Source organism: Microcaecilia unicolor, chromosome 11, assembly GCF_901765095.1.
Source record: "Microcaecilia unicolor chromosome 11, aMicUni1.1, whole genome shotgun sequence".
NCBI classification, from domain to species: Eukaryota; Metazoa; Chordata; class Amphibia; order Gymnophiona; family Siphonopidae; genus Microcaecilia; species Microcaecilia unicolor.
In genome coordinates this window covers 67931938-67944658 of record NC_044041.1, presented here as the reverse complement: position 1 = coordinate 67944658, position 12721 = coordinate 67931938, and the positions used below count along the sequence as shown (strand labels likewise).

The 12721-nt window shown below is 40.3% G+C and overlaps 1 protein-coding gene across 9 annotated transcripts in view; it reads left to right on the top strand.

The window, feature by feature from the left end:
* The window catches only part of DAZAP1 (DAZ associated protein 1), a 232537-nt gene extending 220271 nt beyond the window's left edge, over positions 1 to 12266 (top strand). For 2 of the 9 annotated variants that reach the window (XM_030220232.1, XM_030220230.1), the window contains exon 12: positions 11169 to 12263. In XM_030220232.1, coding sequence (XP_030076092.1) covers positions 11169 to 11344 — 176 coding nt within the window. In that variant the 3' untranslated portion in view covers positions 11345 to 12263. Of the gene's footprint in view, positions 1 to 11165 lie in introns of all 9 variants that reach the window. The other 7 variants (XM_030220234.1, XM_030220237.1, XM_030220233.1 and 4 more) reach the window with 5 other exon arrangements.
* Positions 12267 to 12721: the final 455 nt, after the last annotated feature.

Below are 12721 nucleotides of genomic sequence, written 5' to 3'. Positions count from 1 at the left end.
TTTTGACAGGGATGACTAGTCTTTATTCGCATTTGTTCATATATGAGGAGTGAGCTCTTAGTGTCCTTACCAGACCAGTTCTGAGCCTGTGAGTTATGCTCTTCTACCAGTGGATGGTCCTCTGTACTTCACAAAATAAGGGCACTATGCAGCCTTACAATGTCAGTATTTCTCTGTCTCCAGCAGGTGGACTGTACAGCTTCTAGATTCCTGAGTCAGCTGTTAAGCCAGGTGGGGAACTGGGCTTCAGTTGAGTGAGGGGAGGAGGTAGTACCTGTAGAAGTGTTGCGTACCTCACCAATCCTCTTTTTTTTTTTTTTTAAATCACTACATGCTCACCCACCACCCCTGGCTTGTGGGTTTTTCTTGAATGGAGTTTAAAGTCAACACAAATAAGGAGCCTTCCTGTGATTTACTTCAGTATATAGTACTGCAGTAGGAGGTGAGATCTTTTATCCATATTGCAGTAGGAGTGGGGGGAGCCATCATCAACTCCCAGTTCAGGGGCAGCTTAGACTTTGGACCACAAGCCTTCGTTGGTGGAAGCACTGTTCTTCGAGGGCATGTAGGCTGATGCAATGGTCTTGCATAAAGGAGCTGCCCCTGTGTCTGAGGAAGGTAGCACTCTGCATGTAAGCCTCTATGAAGCATGCCAAATGCTACTTATGGTGGCAGTTAAAGTCTCATCAGGCAATATGTCTGATGCCAGACTCTCCATGTCCTGGTCACAGGAGGAGCATTTTGCTAGTTTTGGATAGGCAAAGGCTGTCTGGTTTAAAATTCAGCTCTCCTGCAGCAGTTCCAACAACAACACACTTGCTAGTGGGGACCAGCCACTAGCCCAGTTCTGTTGGCTCCCTGTCTGGTCAGAGGTTCCCAGGATATTGTTTAGTAACCTCAAGCAGTCCTGTAGGAACTCAGGAAGCAGAGGTTTTTCTTCCAGAGCCTGTATGGATCTTTTTCTCCAAGCCTTCTGATCTTAGTGTTCTCAGGGAGCAGCTAAGAGCACTGAACTTTCAAGTCTGGGACACTCAGTGAAGCAGAAAAACAGTTTGGATGGGCTGGGTGAGTGGAAATGTCAATAATGTTGGCTGCAGTCTCTATCCTCCAGGAGTCTTTAGGACCAGACCTAGTTCCCTAGCAGAGGAACTAAAACATAGCGACCTCCCAGTGAGCGAAGGGAATACCATTCCATAATCCAACTCTGCTGAAAGAATAATGTTATAAATCATTTCTATGTTCCTAGAGGCCATAGAGCCTGTCTCTGAGAATTTTATGTTATAGGAGATCTGAAAACCTTTCAAAGGTTTGCCCTATTCATGTGGAAGCATCTTCTGCTCTAATGGGTCTCCAGGATTTCAGGCTGGAATCTTTGCTGAAACAGGTGTTCCATGTCTCAATCTTGGGTCTTCAGCCAATGGTGTGCAATGCCTACGAGTCCAACAGAGTTACAATTTAACTTTCTTGAATGTCCTTAAGGGACCAGTGCAAGCTGCATATCTGAAGATATATTTAGGCAAAAGGCATAACACTGGTAGTGTTGTCCAGAAGCTCTTTTGGGGTTGGCAAATTGGTCTTGTAATACAGTTCAAGATGCATTTCAGTGGTCTTCCTTATTTTAGCCATGTTATTAGGAAAAGTTCTAGAGGTCCTAGTAACGGTTTGGTCTTTGAGGGTTCCTCCCCCCCACCCCCCAAGCAGAACTAAGTTTTGCCAAACTGAAGGATTCAGAATGAGCTGTTCATTTCCCTCAGTATGCTCTTTTTCAAGTACGTCAGATGTCTTTTGAGAACAGCATAGGGGAAACATCAAGGACCTTGAATCTCTGCTGTCCTATGAAGCATGCCATGTTTACCTCATGGTACTAAAGATGCCCCGTGACTTCATCAAAGGGGCAAATCGTTTATTTATTTTCTATACCGTTTCTTATTACATACACAAACCAGAACGGTTTACATCTTAAACAATAAAATATCAAAATTTAAAATAACATATAAGAACTCCATTTATTTGACAGGAAAGCACAGCAAGCTAAAAACATCCATTCTAAAAAAGTAAAAACATCAGTGGACAATCCATTCATAACAAGTTTATATAGCAAACATGATTTGTTACTGCATATTCATTCTGCCCATGTTCCCCTTTTTCAGATTACTTTCACAGGAGGGGCATTTTGCTAGTTTTGGATAGGCAAAGGCTGTGTGGTTTAAAATTCAGCTCTCCTGCAGCAGTTCCAACAACAAAACACTTGCTAGTGGGGACCAGCCACTAGCCCAGTTCTGTTGACTCCCTGTCTGCTCATTTCTGGGCAGTGAGTCTTGTATGTAATAAAGCATAGCTGAAAGTTGGAGTTATTGCATCCTCTCACAGATTCTTTCTGGGTTTTCCATATCTTCCCCCACCAAAGTAGCAACTATACATGCCATACTTTTTCTACCCATCCCTTAAAAAGAAAAAAAAAACGTTTTTGTCAATTTGTAACCCTTATATAGATTCCCTCAGTCATAGGGTTAGGAGTTTTATCTTGAGCACGTTGTAAATTTGAGTGAGAGTGAAGGATTCGTGTCCCTCGGCTAGCAGGGGTCTTTATTTATTTGTTCTGTGGTGGGAGAATATGAGAAGGATAGTATTCATTACTTTGCAGTAAGGGACCTGTAATTGAGGGGAAGGCTATAAGACACAAGGCCCTTTTCTCTTATATCAGGTATGACAGTTCAATTTCCTTTGCTCTTATGCGTGGAAATGTTATCATCTCTTTGTATACTATATCATAAGTACTTGGCTCTTTAACCTGATCTTGTGGGGAGGGAGTAACTTAGGATTGAGAAATGTATAGACAGTGGACAAATGAGACATTGTGCTGTTTGATTTTTCAGTAAAAAGATTTAACAAAAATCTTATACCCCTAGGAAGCGGTGGATCTGGTCCTAGGGGCTCAGAAGGACGTTGAAAGTAATTGTTTACCTCATGGTACTAAAAAAAAATAAAAAAGGAAGGCCTATGTCATCTCATTTTAGATCTCAAAAGAGTGAATTGCATATTGTACATTCCAACCTTCAGAATAAAAATTTTGAGATTGGTAATACCAGCTGTGTGACCAGGACAATTTAGTGGAGGAGTGGCCTAGTGGTTAGGGTGGTGGACTTTGGTCCTGGGAAACTGAGGAACTGAGTTCGATTCCCACTTCAGGCAGGCACAGGCAGCTCCTTGTGACTCTGGGCAAGTCACTTAACCCTCCATTGCCCCATGTAAGCCGCATTGAGCCTGCTGTGAGTGGGAAAGCGCAGGGTACCAAGTGTAACAAAAAAAAAAAAATTATACACTTGTTCAGAAAGTAATACAATATGCCCAAATACAAAAGGAAAAATAAGTACATAAGGCATACTGATTTATCAAGTCCCCTATACAGGATCCAAGCTATACAAAATAGAGGGTCATTAACTAAGCAAAAGAATAAGTAACAAAGAAAATGACCAGAATAACTCAATTACTATTGCTAATTAGACATAATTATCCTAAACCTCAAAGTTATAATAAAGTCGGTCTGTTTAGTTGCCAAAAAGGCAGTAAGCTGAGACAAGGCAACGAAGACATATTTACAAGACTGAAGCCTGACTACATGCTTGTGTGGATATCTCAAAAAGAAGGTGGCTTCCAGCTGAAATACCCCTGTTCTCATCATAATAAATTGTTTCCTCGGTAGCTGGGTGTGCTAGAGACATCAGGAAAGACTTAATTTTCATATCAAAAAAACAATTCATCACTGTGCCTAAAGAATATATTCAATAATCATTGTTTATCAGGTGATAAAGCTAAAGTAGCAGTCAGATTAGAACTGATGACCAGTTTCTACAGTAGATGGATCTAATATAGCTGAAACATTCAGTGGTTCATCAAGGGCTTGTGATGCTTCCCACTTCTTATCAAAACTTTTCATCTCAGGCAAATATACACGAGTAAAAGGAGAGAAATTTTATCCTCCAGAATCTGTAATACTTCCAGCTGATCCGGTAAGACCAAAGCCACAGGCTGAGGAGGAGGCAATCTAATTTCCGGACTTAGAGTGACATTAGGCCCAAAGGGAGTAGCCTAATCTCCACTCGTCATTGACCCTCCAAGCTCTCGGCGTTCTTCGGAGGCATTGTCATCTGAGTGCCAACTTTCATAATAAATTTCTCGATGGGTCCCAATGCCAGGGAACTGCTCTGCTGGGAAGAAAGAGCAGCTGCTTTCCCCTGACACTTAGGCATAACGAAAAAGAAGCAAAGGTAAGAAACAGAAATTACACCGTTTCTGGTCCAGCCATTTCTATTCTCTACATTAGGGGCTTAGCATTTTCCATATAGGGTTAGCATTTCTGAGCATAACATGTTTGTAATGTTTTCCTGAACGAAAATGATGCTAGTAATTGAAATTCTTTCATCTAGAAAGAATTGGACTGCATATTTGGTTGACTAATTCGAACCAGTGTTGAACTAGATACACAGAAATGACAGCCTGATTCTTTCCTCTTCTATGATCCCTAAACTATCTTCCTCACTCTTGAGGCAGTACAAGGAGGAAGGGATCGGCTTTGGCAGTGGATTTCTTGGCCTAGCAACCTTCCGCATTCCCACTAGCAAAGGTATGATACCTGATGTGGTTGGGTGGGAGAGGAAATAGGAAATATGTGCTTCCCCTACCCCCATATGAACTCCTGGTTATGCCTACATTTAATCACACGATTAATCATGATTACAATTTTTAATCAGAATGCATCCCTAATCTAAATACCTTCCAACTATTCTTGTATATCTAAGCAGGATCTACCAGGGCTAACGCTTGGATGAGTGACCTTTTGTAGTGCACCTTTCGGTTTGTCTAGCTGTTCATGACTTTATATCTCATTTTCTCAGAAGATGAGTAAGGGTGTTCTCTGAAGTAGGGACTAGAGTTGTTCCCATTAAGACAAGCTTGACAATCTAATCTTGCAGTGAACAAGAAAGTACACCACCTGTTTCTTCGGTAAAGCTGCTCCTCTTTCTCTGTCAGTGCCTCTAAACAGTGTATAGAATATTAAAGCAAATTTTCTTAATCTGGGGAAGTGGGAGATGTTCTTGCAGCCTTGCACTTATCTTACTCTTAAGTTGTACATATGCCAACCTCAAAGTTAGCTCTTCCTTTCTTGATGGAAAGAATGGATCCGAATGTGTGGATGCATTTTTTGCAGCTTTGTTTTCACAGGAAGTTTTCCGTAGGTATTCCCACCTCTCCTGAGGGTAAGGTCAGGCAATACAGGCATTTCCATTTCACTTGGGTCCTTTAATTCTAATTCTTTTGTCTGGCCCGGGAGAATTTGGTTTGTCCATCTAACTCATTTCAATTTTGGTTAGCCACTGTATCTTTCCAGAATGAACAAAGGGACCTTGGTTACAGGGTCCAGTTGTCAGAGATTCTTTTTCCATTCTCTTTACAGTTTTACCTTTGAGCAGTTGCACTAAAGGCAAGATGTTTACTTGCAGGAAGTCCTTGCTGCTCTTCAAGCTAAGAAGCAGTGTATCTCTACAGGTGCACATGACATTATGATGACTCTTGAGCCATGCTGTGCTCAGAGACCTGGTTCCATCTTGCTGCATTTTTCCCTCTCATCCTAGTGTTACTTTAGGATTATTTAAGTAGCATTTTTCTCATTATTTCAGATCCTATAGTATGGTCCTGTCTGTCAACTCATCTGGCTATGGTGCAATTTTCTAAATGATATCGTGTATCTGTCTTTCTGCGTGGGTTGAATCTGGTCCTCAAGGCACTAAGACTTCTGCCTTCCAGCCCCTTAATAAAGTGATATTGAAGGATCTCACCCTCAAAACTGTCTGACTAGGAGCTGTCTCTTACCTTGCAGGATTCTGAGTTTGAAACATTTTTGGGCAGACATTTTTTTTTCCTGTTCTTGTAATCTACTGTTTTAAAGTCTGATGGTTTGTTTTCTCTCTGCAGGAACCAGATATGGCAAAACAGCCTCTAAATCTACTTCTGTTCAAGGACAAAAAAAGCAAATGTTTTCAGTGTAATGTATTTTTCAAGGAAAGCTACTTTGTAAAGATTTGAAAGCTTTTTCTACCAGAGGTATTCTGACCTCCTGGGCAGACTCTCGGCAACAACAAAGAGGTGATGATCTAAAACCAGAAGTAATAAGTAATAAAGCAGACCAGAAAAAGTGGTGTGCTATTCAGTTTTATTCAATCAAATGCCCAACGTGGCCACTTCTTACCCTTAGGCTACATCAGGGACAGAAACTAACAATCAAATAGAATAATTTAAAATCATCAAATTAATCTAGACCATTAAAAAAATTTTCACAAAAAAATAAATAATTGGAAAAGACAAATTACACAATAATATGACAGGCAAATCTTAAGAGTGTGAACAGTTCCATGTATATAGACTATATAAAAGGACATCAATTAAAATATCAAAATTACAAATATATATTTATTTATTTTTATTTATTTATTTGTTGCATTTGTATCCCACCTTATCCCACCTCTTTACAGGCTCAAAGTGGCTTACAATACATCATGAGTAGTGGAGCAATGTTAATAGATAAACATTTGGTATTGCATGATGATAATAAAACAAACATAATAAATGAAATCATAGTGTACAAGCAGATATTAAGAAACAAGTTCTGAATATAGATGTGCGAGTTGTGCATATTCACAATTGTTGAGCTTTGTGGTACACTTTATTGAAGAGATGTCTTCAATAGTATGCGAAAATTCGTTCTTTCGAATATCGATTTCAAGCTGCGTGGCAGTGCGTTCCATAGCTGTGTGCTCAGGTAGGTAAAGTTTGACGCATGCATTATTTTGTATTTCATTCCTTTGCAGCTGGGGAAGTGCAGATCAAGGAATGTGCGGGATGATCTTTTGGCATTCCTAGGTGGTAGGTCTATCAGGTCTGACATGTAAGCTGGTGCATCTCCATGGATAATTTTATGAACTAGTGAGCATATTTTGAACTTGATGCATTCCTTGAGTGGGAGCCAGTGTAGTTTTTCTCGTAGGGGTTTGGCACTTTCAAATTTTGGTTTGCCAAATATGAGTCTAGCTGCAGTGTTCTGGGCTGTCTGGAGTTTCTTGATTATTTGTTCTTTGCAGCCGGCATATAGTGCGTTACAATAGTCTAGATGACTGAGCACCATTGATTGTACCAGGTTGCGGAAAACACTCCTTGGGAAGAAAGGTCTTATTTTTTTTAATTTCCACATAGAGTGGAACATCTTCTTGGTTATGTTTTTTGCGTGGTTCTCTAGTGATAGGTGCCGATCAATAGTGACTCCAAGAATTTTTAGGGTTTCTGAGATAGGAAGGTTTAGAGTTGGTGTGTTAATGGCGGTGAATTCTTTCTTGTTGTGTTGTGAGTATTAGGCACTGGCTTTTATCTGCATTGAGTTTTAGCCGAAATGCGTCAGCCCAAGAATGCATGATATTGAGACTTTGGTTGATGTCATTGGAAATTTCTTTTAGGTCTTGTTTGAATGGGATGTAGATCGTTACGTTATCTGCGTAAATGTATGGATTAAGGTTTTGATTTGATAGTAGTTTGGCCAATGGTATCATCATTAAGTTGAATACAGTCGGCGAGAGGGGGGATCCTTGTGGTACTCCACATTCAGGTACCCACGCGGCTGAAATAGTCGAATTAGATGTTACTTGGTATGATCTTGTGGTTAAAAATCCCTTGAACCAATTGAGGACATTGCCTCCAATTCTGAAGTATTCAAGGATGTGCAGTAAAATTCCGTGGTCAACCATGTCAAAAGCTCTTGACATATCAAATTGTAGAAGTAGTATGTTCTTACCAGATGCGATCGTTTGTTTGAATGTAGTCATGAGAGTTACTAATACAGTTTCGGTACTGTGGTTAGACCGAAATCCTGACTGGGAATCGTGAAGTATTGAAAATTTATCTAGATAGTTTGTAAGTTGTTTGGTCACCAGCCCTTCCGTTAATTTGGTTATTAAGGGAATGGATGCTACTGGTCTGTAGTTAGTTCACTGGCACTTTTCTTTGCATCTTTGGGTATGGGGGTGAGTAAAATGTTTCCTTTTTCCTTCGGGAAAAGTCCATTTTGTAGCATATAGTTCAGATGTTTTGTTATGTCGTGTATGAATTGTTGAGGAGCAGATGTCATCAGGTTGTTTGGGCATATATCTAGTCTGCAGTGTGATTTGGCAAAATTTTTGAGCGTTTGGGAAATGATGTTCTCCGATAATATCTCGAAGTTAGTCCAGGTCCTGTCTGCTGGGTGAATGCCAGGGGCTGGGTCTAGGCAGTTAAGGAGTTCAGCGTACTCGATGGTGCTGATAGGTATTTTAAGTCGTAGTTGTACTATTTTTTCGTTGAAGTATCTCGCGAGATTGTCTGCTCCAGGGGTGTCTTTGCTGTTGGTAGTGACTGGTGTGATATCTAATAGTTTGTTCACGAGTTGGAAAAGTTTGTGTGTCCTTGTAATTTGGTCCAATTATGGTTTTGTAATGTAGTCTTTTGGTTTGTCTTATGGTGTATTTGTATTTTCTTTGAAGTTGTTTCCAGGCGTTAAGTGTAGTGTCGTCTTTCTTTTTATTCCAAGCTCGTTCTAACCTTCTGACTTGTGTTTTGAGTTTTTTCAACTCTTCGTTGAACCAAGGTGTTGAGTTCTTTCTGTTTGAGGTTCTTGTTTGGGTTGGAGCAATGTTGTCTAGTGTGAATCTGCATCTGTCGTCCCATTCTAATAGGAATTGGATTGTGTCTGTTTTTATTGACCAATCGTGGTAAATCTGTTGCCAGAATATTACCGGGTCTATTTTTCCTCTCGTGGTGTAAGTTTTGCGTTCATGTTTATTCGGTAGTCCTTTTGTTCGCCATTGGAGGGAAATGTTTGCTTTATAGTGGTTTGACCATGGTACTGGTGTCCATTTTGTGTCTGTTAGTGTAAGGTTTGTGTCGAGATCAAAGTTGTGTGTGATGATGTCTAGAGTGTGTCCTTTTCTGTGGGTAGGTTGTGTGTGTGTCCTATGAAGGTCCCCATAATTGTAGGAACTCATCGCATTCTTGGGTACTGATTGAATTGAGATCTTCGAGATGTAGATTGATATCTCCTATTATGATGAGATTTGAGCTGGAGACACAGGTGTTCGAGATAAAGTCTATGAGGTATGTTTGGGATTCTTGCCAGTTGCCTGGTGGTCTGTAGAGCAAGACTGCGGTAAGGTGTTCTTGCAGGTTTGGGTGGTTAATTCTTACTGAAGCGATTTCAAGTTGCGGTAGAATAGATTCGGTTATTGTTGTGATGATAAACTTGAATTTGTATATAATTGCTATTCCTCCTCCTCCTCTTTCCGTTTCTTGTCCATTGGTTAATTTTGTATCCCGGTGGACATAGATCTAGGATTATAGGGTCTTTAAGGTCATGAATCCAGGTTTCAGTGATGAATAGGAGGTCCAGATTGTCTGCGATGATCCAGTCTGTTAAAGTCGCTGTTTTAGTTATCACTGATCTGGCGTTTTATCCCATTTGGATTTGTCTGTAGGGTTCCGTTTGGGACTTGGTTGTGTTGATTTTTATTATATGTCTGGTTTCTTGGTGTTTGGTTTTGTTATTAAACAAATTATTAAACATATTAAAATATGTAAGTGCCAAAAAGGATTTACAGTGCATACATCATTCAATTCTTGTGGCATTATAAATACGCATGAAAGATGTATGTGCATTTTTTCATTTTATGGTAGTATAGAATGTTTCAGGTTTTTTGGACAAGCTATAGCTATTAGAGTAACTCCCAACTTGAGAAGTGCTTTGCTACATTCTACAGCTGCTGGTGGTCTAGTCAGGGCACTAAGGAAGGAGAAAGTAGATCTTACCTGCTAATTTTCTTTCCTTTGTTTGCACCAGACAGTCCAAAGGCCCTCCCTAGTATATCACCGGTCTTTAGACTACTTTAAATTGCTGTAATCTTGCTCTTTTGTTGAACAAGAGTGGAAAATTAACAGTTCTCAACATTCAATTTCTTCCAACAGTTTAACTTTTCAAAAGCCTGTTTAGCAGTATGCTAATATGAGTAGAAATAGTGACATTTCAAGAGACAAGGAAAAAAAAGTGATCCATTGCTATGTCATTCGAAATGCTGAAACTCTAAGGCTGCTTGTTGCCCTTTTTGGGTAAAGCACACAGGACTTTTTTTCTCTGTCTCCATCTGCTGGTAGGTGGGCATAATCCATGTGGTGTTGATTGATCTGGTGGAATTAAGAGAAAATTATCAGGTAATACCTAATTTCTCCTTTCTGGTCTGCTTCCTCCTCCTCCTCTGTATTTCCAGGGCTGGGGTTTGGCACCATGAGCTTTCATTTGCACCTATCTAAGATTTTTATCTTTTATAGTCCTCTGATCCAAATGTAGAATCTTGCACTGTCATATACCAGCTTCATAGACCACTTCTAAGACTTTCAGTACAGAGTGGACGTGCACAATACAGATAATTTTCTGGCGGGATGGCTTTTGATCACTTGAGCAGCCAGATTCCTGTTTGCTTGTACCTCCTTTTCTAGGATCTCGTGCTTAGATAGAACTATGCCTGAGTACTCTATTGTGTTAATGCTTTATTGTACTGAAATCTTTTGCAATAATTTGGTCTCACATACTCATAAGGCTTACGCTTCCAGCCTCAACTGCACACACTGGAATATATGAAATTGCTGGAATGAAGTGGTGGAGTGGGCTAGTGGTTAGGGTGGTGGACTTTGGTCCTGGGGAACTGAGGAACTGAGTTCAATTCCCACTTCAGGCACAGGCAGCTCATTGTGACTCTGGGCAAGTCACTTAACCCTCCATTGCCCCATGTAAGCCGCATTGAGCCTGCCATGAGTGGGAAAGTGCGGGGTACAAATGTAACAAAAAAAAAATAGCTTTAATTTTGCACGATATAATCTCTTTATTGGATCAAACAGTGCTTCATCTTCTGGTTACATGGGGTAGTGCTGATACAATTTCTCTCCCAGTGTAAGAGATATTTGGGATTTTTTGAGGACTAGAAGGGACAGAGAAGATTGGCATAGCTGTAACTTCATGGTGGACTTCAGATGTATAGGATCACTAATATTTCTGTGTACTAGAGACAATTCAATTTTAATTTTAGCCTTTTCTTTAGCAGGTTATAGTCAAGACATGAGTGGTTTTGGACAAAGCTTCACTGATGCCAGCCAGCAGCCCCCCTCATATACAGCAGGACCCTCTGCACCAACTTCGGGTGGCCCACCTGCAGGGGGCAGTGGTTTTGGACGAGGACAGAACCACAATGTACAAGGATTTCACCCCTATAGACGCTAGTAAGCGCAGCACCTCAGGGAATCCTGTCCACAAAAGGATATCTGGGAACTTGGGACAATCACCTTGATGCGCATGCCCAGATGAAACCATTGTGGCAGGATGGATATTGAAGGAAAGGTTGTTGGTGTTTGGACTGCAGTTTTTCAATCTTTTTTTTTTTCCCCTCCCACCTCTTACCCATCAGCAAAGTCACTGGCTCCAAACTACAGGGTTTTAAAACTGTCTGCAGCTTTAAATACACACTTCAGGTTTCCTGGCTCTCTTCGTTTTGTTTTTGAAAAATATTTCCCTGAGCCTTTTCGTTTACCATATATTGTAAACTTTTATGTTGAGAGAAAAATTATACATTTACAGATTGTGAAATTTTTAAGAGAAATTTTCTACTATGTATGCTGGCTTATTTTTTAATTTAAGAACAGGGTTGTTGGCACTAGGTGGCGAGGGGGTAGTTAACTTCTTGCGCCTATATAGTTTTGTTTTGGGAGGGGGTGGGAGGAGAGATAGAAGGGGTCTGGTCATCCCAGAAATTTTGGGAGTTATGAAAACCCAACCAATTCTACTGAGTGTAGTTTTTGCTTTTGTTACTCGACACTAGATGTGATGAGTGCAGGTCTGGACCTCTCCCAGAGTCCATGTGTCGAGTGGAGAATGCAGCTTCTGCAAGGGGTTGATGGAGATTTCCCTCAGGTAAAGGCAGTGGTGCATTTTGCACTAACCAGTCATTACCCCTGTTTGAATAAAGAAAAATCCATTTGGATTGCAAACACCTGTCTTTGTGTCCTTGATCATGTAAAATGTTCCACTTACATGAAACAGTAGTGCAGCTGTAAGGAACTGTATGAAATGGAATCCCCATAGCAGCCAATGAGTCATTGATGGAAATAGAACTGCTCTTCAGGCTCACTGATTTCAGGTTTGTTTTGGCCACCCACTCTGTCTCGTTATATTAATCTCTCAGAATTTAGTTGATTTTAACATTTGATTCTGAAGAAGTAACATTGTTTGAAATGCTGTTCCTTATGGTAATTTCTTAAATAACAAAGCTAATGAAGGAATGTCTTCTTGTAATGAAGTAGCAGAAGCATGTAAACATAAAATAGCATGTGAAAACCTTCACATGCTGTTTCAATATGAAAAGGAAGTTAGACAAACATGACTATGGTGCTGCTAGTTATTAAGCTTAAGGAAGTCTACTTGCTATAAAACTTTAGCTTATTGTGTCCTGCAGTGGCTGTAGTAGTGATATCTTTTTAACATAAACTCAGAATGGTGCTGAGTTTCACCAGCTGGTATAGATGTGTTGTACATATGAAAGTATACTTTTCTTTCCTTTTATGGCTTTGGCATCTGGTTGCCATGCCAGTAGTTTCTTGAGCT